The following is a 13234-nucleotide window of genomic DNA, read 5'->3' as shown; positions in this document are numbered from 1 at the left end:
CTCCTCCACCTCTTGTGTATCAGCCTCAATCCTGACAGCAATTCCTCATTAGGCGCAGTAAAAGCGTGGCTCCTAAAGCTAAATGCCCACCACAATCAAATCCCTTGGATTCAGGTAATCTTGAGCCTCCTAGTACTTCTATTGCTAACCTTGATCTTGAGATTCCTATTGCCCTTCAAAAGGGAAAGAGAACATGTATAAAGTATCCCATTATGAATTATGTGTCGTACAATGCTCTCTCACCCTCCTATTATGCCTATATTTCTGCCATCTCCTCTGTTTCTATTCCTCACAGTGTTACTGAAGTAGTGTAGTCTCCTCATTGGAAGGAAGCTATGAACCAAGAGATGGAGGCCTTATTAAAGAACCAAATTTGGGAGATTGTGCCCCATCCCAAGGATAAGGTTCCTGTTGGGTGTAAGTGGGTGTACACTATTAAGCATAGATCCAATGGTTTAATTGAAAGGTATAAAGCTCGCCTTGTGGCTAAAAGATATACCCAAACCTATGACATTAGCTATCTAGAAACCTTTGCTCCTATTGCTATGATAAATTCTACTCGTGTGATTATGTCACTTGCTACCCACTTCTCTTGGCCTTTATATCAAATGGATGTAGAGAATGCACTTCTTAATGGGGATCTACAAGATGAAGTGTATATGGACTTACCTCCTGGAGTAAGCTTCCCTAATAGTGAAGAGAAAGTTTGCCATCTGAAGAAATCTTTGTATGGCCTCAAGCAATCCCCTAGAGCCTAGCTTGACAAATTTAGAAATGTTGTTCTAAAGATTGGATTCTCTCAGTCTCAGGTTGATCATACCTTGTTCATAAGGAAGGTCGATGGTCAATTAATTATATTGATAGTATATGTTGATGACATTGTTGTGGCTAGGGATGACATCTCAGGTATCTCTCAGTTAAAGTCTTTTCTTGCTTTAGAATTTAAGATTAAGGATCTCGGTGATTTCAAGTACTTTATTGGAATTGAAGTTGCAAGATCCAAGAGTGGAATTTTCCTCTCTTAATGAAAGTATGTTCTTGATTTGCTCCATGAAGTTGGGAAATTAGGATGTAAGCTTGCAAAAACTCTAATTGATCCCTATCACAAGTTGAGTACTATTGAAGGAGGTATTCTTCTAGACAAAGGGGTTTTTCAAAGAGTGGTTGGCCGCCCTCTTTATCTCTATTTGACTAAACCTAAATCATTATGCAGTCGGGGTTGTCACCCAATATATGCATGAGCCCAAAACCTCCCACATGAAGGTTGTTAATAGAATCCTACCTATTTGAAGGGATGTCCTGGTAAATGGATGTTGTACTCCAACCATGGGCATCTAAAGGTTGAGGCCTACATAGATGTAGAATGGGCAGGGTCTATTGATGATAGAAGATCTACATCCGATTATTGTGCCTTAGTTGGAGGTAATGTTGTTTCATGGTGAAGCAAGAAATAGTCAGTTGTTGCTCGATCTAGTGCTGAGGCAGAATATAGGGCAATGGCCATGGAGTGTCAAAATTACTCTAGTTGAAGACCTTATTGACTGAGATAGGCATCCAAGTTGATACTCCAATGAGACTCTATTGCAACAATCGAGCAACCATAAACATTGCCCACAATCCTCTGCAACAAGACCTTACAAAACATATCGAAGTGGATAGACATTTTATTAGAGAGATGATAGCAAGTGGAGAGATTTGCCTACCCTTTGTAAGCTCAAAAGACCAACTAGTTGATTGTCTCACTAAAGGCATTCATCATCCAAAGTTTGCTAAGAACTTAGACAAGTTGGGCATGATTGACATATATGCTCAACTTGAGGGAGAGTGTTGAGATTGTTTGGGTACAAGGGTATTCTTGTCTTTTTTGTTCTTTTGTATTTGGGCACCCATATGAGGGCTTACTTATAATTTCTCTCAATAGTATAAAATCCCAAGTTTGAGAGAGTGAACAGTAACTCTCTCTTCTCCATTCGAACCTTTCACCTCTCTTCATGTTTTCTTTCTCAATAAAACCTATATATTGTAACTAAGATAAAGGAAACAACCCTAAATGCTAGGCACAAGAGGGTAGGAGATTAGCAAGTGATATATAGTTTCACAACTTTTTCTTTTTGTTTTTCACAATTTTCATTACAAAGGAAGCACTTATGTGGAGAAAGAGTCCTTTGACCATCTGATTCACACATCTTTTTATATAGTTAAAAGAGTTGAAATGGAATTCTTGATTATCCAAATTATTTTCTTAAAAAACACATTGTTTATAAGATTCTTAGTTAAGTTTTAGGGCAGTAAATCTTCAAGGTGGGACTCATAGAATGTTGGGTTCTTTATCATCCTGCGTAGGGCAGATGGCAACTTATGGGCCCTAGACTGGTTTCAAGTCCTCTACCCTCAGACCCTAAGCCTTTTCCTATCTAGTCTACTAACAACAACACTAATAAGAGAACATACCTTAAACCATTGCAACCACTGAAGACAAGAGAAGCATTCAATTAATTGAAATGCAACCCTGTAGCACTTAATAACAACATTGTGCCTTTAAAAACCAAATAAGCATTACCCTTATTGTTATAAATTAAAAACACTATCACTGTCCCATACTCCCCAAGACAGCTGCTAACAGCATATGCCAATCTGGACAAGTGAAATAACAGTTTTTTATGTTCTAAAAGCTAAACTTCACAATCTAGAAGGCTTCAAAGAAGAAAGGGCCCTCTATTATTAAATCAGTAGAAATTAAAATCTAATGCTCTCATAATTTCAGGACTGGTTAATTTCACTACAGCAACATAATTTACCTCTTGTCTCTCAATGAAGCCTTGCTGCTTAAGATCATAAAGTTGAAAAGAAACTACAAGACAACAATGTGGAAATTAGCACTTGAATATATTTTCAGCATATAAAAATAGGCATCATAGAAGAAATGAAAGTTCATTAATGAAAAAAAAAAGTACCACCAAATAATCTACCAAAGTACTTTCCATTTACTTCTCATGAGAAATTACTGAGATAAACATAAAGAAAGCCAAAAATATGAGTACAAATAGTTTGGTATAGATTACACTCAATCTTATCATCAACTGGTGCATTGGGATGAAAAACAGAGAGTGCATGCGCAAACTCTTCAAAACCTAATATCCCGTTGTGTTTTGTGTCAAACAAGTCAAATACCTGCACAATTTGAAGCATGGACATGCTCATAAGAAGACACTTGGAAGCTTAAAAAGAATATGGGGAAGCTTAGCAAGCTATAACATGAGATTTAAAATATTCAACACCACCCAAAAAAAGAACATTTAAAAAATGTACATTTATATGCATGCATGTATAACCATAAACTGTTATTGTTATAAAAGATATATCTAACCTGGATATTAAAATATATGCAGAACATACAGCTAGCTAGATTCTTATACTAGCTTAATTGCTCAAACAAAACCTGGGATAAGGTAAATAGTTATTATCCCAATTTCTTGAGGACACTTTTGCCCATCCAATATATAGTACAATTTAATTGATTATCATCCTAAATTTTGTATTAGAGGTTAGATCTTTTAATGTATACCATGACAAAATATTATCATGTTTCCATCTAATAATACCATAAGTAATTTTTTTAACAGGAGATCATTAGTGATGTATAGCTTTTTTTTTTTTTGATAGATAGTGATGTGATGTAAGCTTTAATCTGCAAATAAGAGAAAAAGGTGGGGGAAGACACTCCTATACAGTAAAAGGATTGCACAAAAAAAAACCTCCCAAGTGCTAACAAAAACCTAATTCCTCATGAACATATTAAGAGGAGCAGAAAAGAGAGGGGCTTGGATATTCGGAAATTCTTTGTGCACCAAAAGCCAAGAGAATGCCTTTGCTAAGGGTTTTATCATTTTGAGACTTAATGTTCTTGAATACTACAAGCTTTCTTTCCATCCAAATAGTCCAAAAGAGGGCTGGTGAGATCAAATACCAAACTACTTCATAACATTTTCTCATAAATTTGCATCACATTTAGAAGAAAATATTGAACTATGGTATTTTGAACATTTTCTCATCCCTGTTTTTTAAGATTTGGATACCCTACTCTTTTTCTTTTCATGCATTAGTAGTAAATATCTTTGATTTAACAAAGTAATGCTCCAAACACCTTGCATATGGAGAGCTTAGCTAGAGAAAAATACAAACCATTAGATTCTATTAGTTGATAATACCATTTTTTACAATAAAGAGAAGTTTCGAGAACAAGAGAAAGGAAAACAAGTATAGGTGACAAGGAATCACCAAAAGATAGAAAACAGATGGAAAGGGACAGAAGTCAAGAAGGTCTTTTGTTCAAAATCTAACAGATGGAGTTAATGATCCCGACCACGCACAAGAGGATCAAGTGTCGAAGGAGAAGTCAGAGAGTGGAGGAGGATTTGGAGATGGGTCAGGTCACTAGCTCCAGTTGGGTGTTTGAACTGGACCAAGCCAGTCCACGTGATGGTTTAAGTGATCATGTGGGAGGAAGTTTGATTGATACGATTGAGTCCATTGTAATGAAGCCCAAAGATGTGTGCAATTTAGGTCAGCTGTAAATAAACCAGTTATTAGAAAAGAGGAACATGCAATCTTAAATGATCATGTGAGGGACAGGGGAGGGGTGTTGATGGACGCCTATGCTGGTCCATTATCTCCCTCTTCAATCAGAGCTTGACAGGCGGAATTAGGGGCATACACAGATGGATACTTGTATGTTGGTCTCCAGGAAGTTGAGGTAGATGGGAACAAGGGACTACCAGCAGAGGAGTTGAATGAGAAACAAGCTTATCTTGTAGGCAGCAGATTGTAGCAGGTTGGTGAAGAAAATAGAACAAGGCATTGTTTGATTGCCGCAGGCAGAAGGGAAGATGTGTTGGAGAGACTGGAAGGAAAGAAAAGGAAGAGGTGGAGAAGGATTTAAGGAAGTGGAAGAAATGTCTGGTGGGTTTTTGGAAAATAATGAGAGGGACACTTCGATTCCTGTTGATAGGTGTTCAGTCGAAGAGGTGAAGGGGGTGGTTTTCACAGCAGAGCAAGTATTTGAGAAGAATGTGGTTTTAGAGCTAGAAAAGATTGATGATAATTATGGGGAGAGGAAGAGTATTCTTAGATACCAAAAATGTAACCGTCTAACAGAATTCTGCCAGTTTCAAAGGTTTTTGCTCAACTAAGGGGAGGCCTATTTGGGTTGGAATTAACAAGAGGGTAAAGAAGACAAGAGCTTTGAAGAGGAAAATATATATATATAAGGCCTATTTGGGTTGGAATTAACAAGAGGGTAAAGAAGACAAGAGCTTTGAAGAGGATATATATATATATATATATATATATATATATATATATATATATATATATATATATTTGCAATCAATGAAGGTCCGAAGTGAATGTATTTTGATATCAGTAATTGGGAAGGGAATTTGTTTGGGTGGACAACTAGGTTGGGCTCTGGGAAAGATGGGAGGAGAGCTCAAGTCAAGGATTTTGGTTCCATAAGTTTGGGTTCTGGTGGTGGGTGGTTTTGATGGTTTATTTGGGTTTGGCTTGTGGTAGATGAAAATATTTTTAAAATCAGAGGTGGCTAGGTTGTTTGTTGTTTTTCAGTGATGCCTTATCACCTCATGTAATCATTTTTCTTTTTCTTTATAACAAAATTTCTTCTTTATTTAAAAAAAATACCCTTATCAGCTCAAAAAAATACTACTATTAAAAGTATGAATGAGGTGAACATTTTCTTCTTGATTAAAATACCATTGTTTTTAAATTTAGTCCCTCTCTAATTGTGAGGGTTGAAAAATGTAATTTGAATTAATATTTTTCACCTCATTTAAATGAGGTGAACATTTTCTTCTTGATTAAAATACCATTGTTTTTAAATTTAGTCCCTCTCTAATTGTGAGGGTTGAAAAATGTAATTTGAATTAATATTTTTCACCTCATTTAATTCCCTTTCATTAGGTCTTATATTTATGGTATGAATTCCCATTTTCTCTCATTAAATCCTACATTTAAGGTAACTTTTTCTCACCAATAAACTCTATTAATTAGATCTATATCCAATACTTATAGTAATACAAACCCATGTTTTCTTAAAACTGACTCAAAAATGAAGCCATTCTCTTGTCTATGCGAATAAGCAATTCAACCAATTGGGTCAAATAGGTCAACCCATGATATCATAATTAAATAGTAAAAATTAAAAACATAAAAACATAAAGAATTACAAAAATACATAAATTTTCTGGAAAATATTTGAGCACATTTCTAATATTATATATTCATCATATTAAACAAAAATAAGTGTGATAAATAAGAATTATTTTTATACACAGAAATACAAAAAACTGTAGAACTATCATCATCATCCAAAATTGCCACATGCAAAGGACGTGCACATTTGCTAGTAGAAACAAAGAACACCACCCACTCTTGCAAAAAAGAAATGAAGAAAGAAAGAAAGAAAAAACATTGATTCCAAAACCCAAAAAAAAGCCCAACCCATGACCCTACAATCCAGAAACTAAGATAGCATCCCACTCAACTTTGAAAGAAAACCCCAGAAAACAAAATCCTAAATCAAACCCATATAAATGCTCACAAATGGAACTCATATTACCAACTACTTCCTAATCTAAGAACAAACATCCTGACCAAACCCCAATCTAAAACATAAACTTTCTCCTGCCATCCAGTAGCAAGCCAACCAATCTCAACATAACAGGACACTCCATCTCCTTGAACCTCCTAACAACCAAAATATTCTCATCGCTCTGCTTTGTTGTTTTGTGTTGTGCCTTGAATTCTTTAATGCATAGTGGTTTGTGGTGGAAGTGTAGCCCCGTGGAGGTATGGATCTTATTCATTTTCAACTTATGGATCCAACCAAAATTCATTATGTCATGTTGTTTGGGGTTTTCTCTTTTATGTAATCTTTGGCTTGTGTGAGAAGACAAAAGAGCAAGTATGGTAAGAACTTGGGTGTGTTGGGGTTTGAAGTTTCAGCTCCTCCTTCACCCACTGACATAGGTTATAAGCCGAACCACATAAGCCTGTGTGTGTTCTCTTAAGTTCCTCTGCCTTTGCATTTTCTTCTTGTTTTTTCTATTTTTGTCAATTGTTTGCAGGTTTTGGGTTTGTTCTACCATAACACTTTGTTTATGCCAGGGCTATAAATTCAGAATCTCTTGCCTGGTTCCTTTCTTCTAACCCCAAAAACACTTTTCAAGAAAGCTCTTCAGTCTTCACCACAATAGAAATATGAAACTTTTCCTCATCAACCTGAACATTGTCATGTACATAAACAGATTCTAAATAAACCTTGATTTGCTCACAGACTTCAACACCCCCAGCTTCCAGTCTAGCCCTATCCTTATTTATCTTCCAAAATTACTGGGTTTAATTGATAAGACCATGAATGGCGGAGTTAATAAATGAACAAGAAAGAATAATGAGGAAGCCGAGAAAAGTGAACAGAATGAAAGGGCAAGGCAGGATTGACGCAGCCAACACCACATAGTTGGGACAAGGGTTAGATGATAATGATGATGAGGAAATATATGGGGCGAACTACATGAATCCTGTTTCACCATTCCATTCTGTTCAATATAAAAATATAATTTTATTTTATAATGAATCTTATATTTTGCCCTTTATTGAATCACCCAAAATTTAGAAATCCAATAAGGATCTCAACGGCAAATATTTACTCTTTCAGTATTTGTTTCATTTGTAAGTTCAGCCAATGACGTCTCAGAATAAATTAATTGATTCCTAGTTCATTTCATGACCTTGAAATAGTCGGAATACTTGAATGGTTATACATAGAAGCTAAAAACATAAAAAAGGATAATCCACCCAATTATATTATATCTGATGCCACTGTTAAACCAAAAAATATTCAACAAAACCAGCTGAATCATAAAGTTTGATGAGAAAAAAGAGTACCCGATCTGCAAATAAGCTTTCTTTTTTGTTTGTCTTGAACAATGCCAACTGAAACTCTTCCTGCATAGAATAGTTTAAAGCACTGCTAGTTGAAAGACTACTTAACAAGATAATATGAAATCTCAATGAAAGAACATGATAGTGTATATATTAAAAAACAAAGGTGACCTACAATGTTGTAATAATCATCACGGGATTAAACTCATGAACCATACTACGGAACTTTAGGAGAGTGTAATTGAGCAAAGATTACAACATGAAACTAGTATATCAAAAAAGTTGGTTTTATGCTAGGAGATCAACCATGGAATCCACCTTCTTTCATTGAAACGATTGAGAGAAAAATTCAGAGAGAAGAAAAGAGATCTTCATATAGCATTCATTGGTTTGGAGAAAACATATGAGAGTCCCCAAAGAGATTATATGGTGGACATTAGAAAAGAAAGGAGTGTCAAATAGGTATGTGGACTTAATAGGTATGTGTCCTGATGCAAGATTGCCACCTTCTCATGACAAATCTTGCTTGCCCCTTTCCCTCTCATGATGTGGTGCCACAAGTTATGGACGTCTCAGATAACATGTCTGAGCCTCGCCATGTTGGTGTGGAGGAAAAGTGTACATTTTCTCAGAGGTGTCTGGAGAATTTAATAGTTGAAGAAGTGATAGTGGGTAAGGTTAGAGTTGATTTGGGTAGAAGAAAGTATTTAACAGTATCCGTGGATCCTGATGGGTTGAGGATGTAAAGAAATGTAGGGGTTCTAGTAAATCTCATCTGGTGCTGGTCGGAGCTGGCCTTTGCAGTAAATATAAAAGGGTGTATAGAAGAAGAGCAAGCAAGAAAACCATAAAGCAGAAGTCCCTTGGTGGGGATGGTGTTGACGGTCAGAATACTTCTGCGGTGTGTGTACTCGAAGGGGTGTTTGAGAGTCCAGAAAAATTTTAAGGAAAAGGGAAAAGAAAAGGAGGATTGCAAAGTCACAAGGAGAGATGAAAAGCTAGTGTAGTTCCTAAGGAAGATTTTGAAGGTGGCCCAAATGTGGTGAGGCTTGCAGATAGAGATGTTAAGGTTGGTGCAACAAGACCTTTTTAAAGGAAGGAGGGGAGGTGTGGGTTGAGGGAGAAGGTGTGGAGGAAGATTCATTGAGGAGTAACTTTGATGTTTTTTGATGCTGGGATTTTTTTTTTCTCTCTCGAGTGATTCCTTATCACCTTCCCCCTATAATCTCTTTTTTTATAAATGAATTTTATTTTATTATCAAAAATATATATATATTGGAGAACCCTCAGATTTTACAGCTACAATGGGTCTTTTCTTATCAGCAATACAAAAATTGGAATTTCATTAAAGATTAAAAAGAACAGAGTGCAACAAGAAGTTGGGAGAAACTAGAATACCCATTACAGGATTAGCCCCCCAATTATATTACAACTGTGCCCAACCAATATGTTGTCTTTGAACCCCTTGCTTATCCAAACTGTCTGCCAAATTGTTAGTAGCTCTTCTAACCCATCTTATTTGAACATTCATATCTTTTGAAATCCATTTGAAGCGCCCTAAAGTCATTTCTAAGCTGCCAAATCACCCCTCACCTTTTTTCAGGCATTCCACTACTACCTTTGAATCACCTTTAATGATCAAACTACCGACTCCCACTTCTTTGGATTTATCAACCCCAAAAACTGTTGCTAGGGATTCTGCTCTTTCTTTTCTTTTTTTGAAGAATAAAGATAACATTTAAAATAAAAGAGATACATCAGAGAGGTGACAAGATATCACCGAGAGAAGAAAGCAGTCTCAAAGACTCTTTGAGAGCCCACTACCCATGCAACTTACTAACAAAATGGACACCCAATCAATTCCAAGCTAAAAACAAGGAAAGACCCCATACAAAGCCCCATTAATAAATAGACCAGCAGCCCATTAACTAACCAGAAAACAAAAACCCCTCTTTGCCACAGCCATGACTTCAGTCTTCCTATGTGATTGTGTCATCCTGGATTGAAACGTCCTCATCACATACCTTCTTTCAAAATCCTCAAAAGCCATTCTAGCAAACTCGTCACCACCCCAAAAAAACAGACCCAAGCTTTTACCAATTGTAACCTATTGTTGGTGTGAAAATTTTAATAAATTCTCATGCAGCATAATTCACTCAATCAAATGATTGAGTTTTTATTATTTTGGGTAAGTCCCATTCAGTGAATCATATGGATGGTTCCCCCTAATTACATCTCCACAAGAAAGTAGAGAACACCTTTTGATTTTGATTTGGAGAAATGAATTCACAGAACAAAAGAAAAGAACAATAAAGTACTTAAAAAAAAAGAACTTTTCATTTGCATTTCTTTACAATCGAGAAACTCTACAACAATACACCTCTCTCTTTCTTTACTTTTTGATACAAAGAAGATTTCCTTCTCACTCCTTCCTTCACAATAAGCTGTAGTCAATCAGATAAAATTCTGACTGTAGACAGCATTAATCCTCTGGATTTTGTATACAAGAAGGGAATTGTAGTTAATCGAGTTGAATATTTGATTGCATACGGTTTTTATTCCTCTGTTCTTCATTTTCATTTGAAGGAAACCATAATCAGTCCTTAGGAATTAGACTGTAGATGGTTTAACCCCTAACTTGTCTTGGGCCATAATCAACCAAGTAAAAGCACCTGGTAGTAGATGGTTTATTTCCCACTATTTCCCTTCTTAAAAGTAAAAATAAAAGAGAGAGGAATAAAGATACATAGTAGAAGACATATATAGGAAGTATTCACGGAGAGGATTTTCCTTTTCCTACCTGTATTAGTGAGATTTCTTTTCCTTCCTCGTCTTCCCTTGAGAACTTCTCTTTTCTTCTCTCTTTCTTGGCTTTTCTTAAGCATCTATTGAGACACAATTTTCTCCACCTCTAGCTTCTCCCTTAAGGAGCTTAAATAACTACCCCCTCCCCCTAGGTGAAGGACACCTGTCCCTCCCACTTAAAGAGAGGGAACTCCCATACAAGACACCTTATTTAGTTTTGATGATTTGGCTAGCACACTAGCCAACCCACTTATTTAGGCTATAAATTATTTAAATATTATTTGGATTTAAAAAATTCCTTCAACACCTCTCTATCCATTATTTTTCGGAGGGTCACCCCACCTGATTCCCCATTAATACTGTTATTATTCTACGGCAACTGCCTCACAACAAACTCAACATCAACACCACTCAATTTGTTTACTTATTGCTCATTCAGAAAAAGGGGGTTGATGACTAAACCTGCCCCGATGCCCCCCCTATGGTCAATACCCCGTACTGTCTCTCGTTCTTTTCCTCCTGTAAACCCATTTGTACTTTTTGTAGGTCTTGCTCCTGCCAAGCCGAGTTTTAGCCTAGAGAATATCTTTGTCACATGCACAATATTATGATTTCTCGAACTACGTAGTTCCTTGCTGATTATCTCATTAATCTGTTCCCCCTCCTCTTCAGGTTTGCTCCTTCAACCTAGGACAATGCCCAACCTTCCGATCTTCACCTCCTCATAGTGTCAGATATCCTCAGTGTAGCTTTCAACCTGGTTTCCAGACCCTTCACTTTCACCTAAAATTTCCTCACCTCCCATTTCAACTTCACTTTCAACTCCAACATCGGGTACTGACGTCCAACTCCTTGCCCAGCTCCCTGCCATCAATCTCATTGGAACAAAAGCTACTCTTTAAAGAATTGAAATCAAAGTTCTTTCTTTTATCACTTCCTCCTCAGCATTATCTCCCACCTCAGCTTTCTCCAAACGATATGATCATCCACGGCCCCCTTATTACTAAGCTTAAAGTGTTGACCCACCACCTCTTTAACTGACAACAACTAAACATCTAAAGCATTTTCACTTCCTTACTTTACCTCATACAAGGCAACGTGAGAGCCTTTCTCAAAGGATACAGATCTAATCCTATCAGTAGCCCTTCCTTGTGGAGTGTCATTTTCAGTAGCCAATAGGAGTGCTTAGGAGTCGATCTTTTCTGAAGATGCCACATTCTTCAAGCACTTTGACTCACACAAATCACCAAAACGAACAAACTTAGTAATCACCCACTCACAAATCTCTTCCTTCCTTTTTCCTTTAAGAGAGAAGGAGAGCAGTTTTTAAAACTTATCACCTTTTTTGTCCTTAGCATTTTAGTTGTACCCTCCTCACCAGTTGTCGACCCCTGGGGTAAGGCCAAAACATTTCTGATGGAATACAATGGGAACCTTGAGAATCATCCTTCGGACGGCATTGCGCAGAATCCCTCTTCAAATCGATGCTCAAAAATAATAGTTGGGGAAGACAATGGACAAAGACTACCATCCTCTAGTGGCCAGCGGCCTACACAATAAATCGGGTTCTTGACTCGCCTGACCACTTAAAGCCTCATGTGATCCCTTCTTGCTTGGTCCATCTACACGGCTTGGTCCAAAAACATGGTTCTCCCCTATCACAATCAGTTTAGGAATCCATGGCCCAGCCAACTCCTCTTCATTATTAAGTGGACCGAAACTCGTATCTGACATGGCCTCAAATTGTAAATCTTCTAAAAATGAACTGCTACCCTCTTTCCTTTCTCTGAAATCAAAACAATTTGAACTATTTTCCTTTTCGAGTAGAGTCCCTGAAAAACCTTGTATGAGTGACTTTTCAGTTACCCTTAATGCTTGCCCCTCCAACCTTTTCACCTCCCCCAAACTTCCTTCTCCATGTGTGTCACTCATCCCACCAATAAGCTATCGTCTTCAACCTTCGAGTTCTTCCACAAAGACGCTTCAGATTCTGTCAAGCACCAAACTTTCAACCATAAACCATTGGAGAAAAGATCAATGGCTCAAGGAACATCACTTGGCTTCAACCCCAAGACTTGAATATTCACCACCTTGAAATCAAGATTATATTTGATAAGATTTCCTCCCAAAGTCTTAACAATTCTGTCTAGGGAATCTCCGTTCTAGAGATTGAACAAAAGCCCTAATAATTATAAAATGAGGCTCTCATGAGAAACCTCCATCCAGTTACAGGATAAGTGCCAATGTTCAATCACCACCGAACCATCCAAGGTCTCCACCAACTCATTATTCGATATTACAGGCCTCTCTTCCCCAACTTCAAGAATTGCTTTTCAATCATCAAAAGGAATAACAGAAACAAGGTGCTTGAATGTGAGCCTTTTCATGATACTCTCCAGAATCCTCCCTCAATTTGTAACATCTCTTGTGAGGGGATGAGAGATCCATCGTATGGACGCCCAAATCTTGC

General features: G+C 37.1%; 1 protein-coding gene across 6 annotated transcripts in view; it reads right to left on the bottom strand.

The window, feature by feature from the left end:
- The window catches only part of LOC148874865 (calcineurin B-like protein 3), a 52398-nt gene that overhangs the window by 25498 nt on the left and 13666 nt on the right, over positions 1 to 13234 (bottom strand). For 5 of the 6 annotated variants that reach the window (XR_016104829.1, XM_088963801.1, XM_088963798.1 and 2 more), the window contains exons 4-6: positions 7963 to 8022; positions 3063 to 3171; positions 2799 to 2851 (exon numbers count right to left, since the gene is read on the bottom strand). Coding sequence is in view for 5 of the 6 variants with exons in the window: in XM_088963801.1 (XP_088819927.1) it covers positions 2799 to 2851; positions 3063 to 3171; positions 7963 to 8022 (222 nt within the window). In the remaining variant the exon portion in view is untranslated. The remainder of the gene's footprint in view (positions 1 to 2798; positions 2852 to 3062; positions 3172 to 7962; positions 8023 to 13234) is intronic. The other variant, XM_088963800.1, reaches the window with a different exon arrangement.

The sequence above is a fragment of the Nelumbo lutea genome, chromosome 1 (genome assembly GCF_056320005.1).
Source record: "Nelumbo lutea isolate HS-2025 chromosome 1, American lotus-T2T, whole genome shotgun sequence".
Classification (NCBI taxonomy): Eukaryota; Viridiplantae; Streptophyta; class Magnoliopsida; order Proteales; family Nelumbonaceae; genus Nelumbo; species Nelumbo lutea.
The sequence above is the reverse complement of the archived record's forward strand: the minus strand, read 5'-3'. Positions and strand labels throughout refer to the sequence as shown.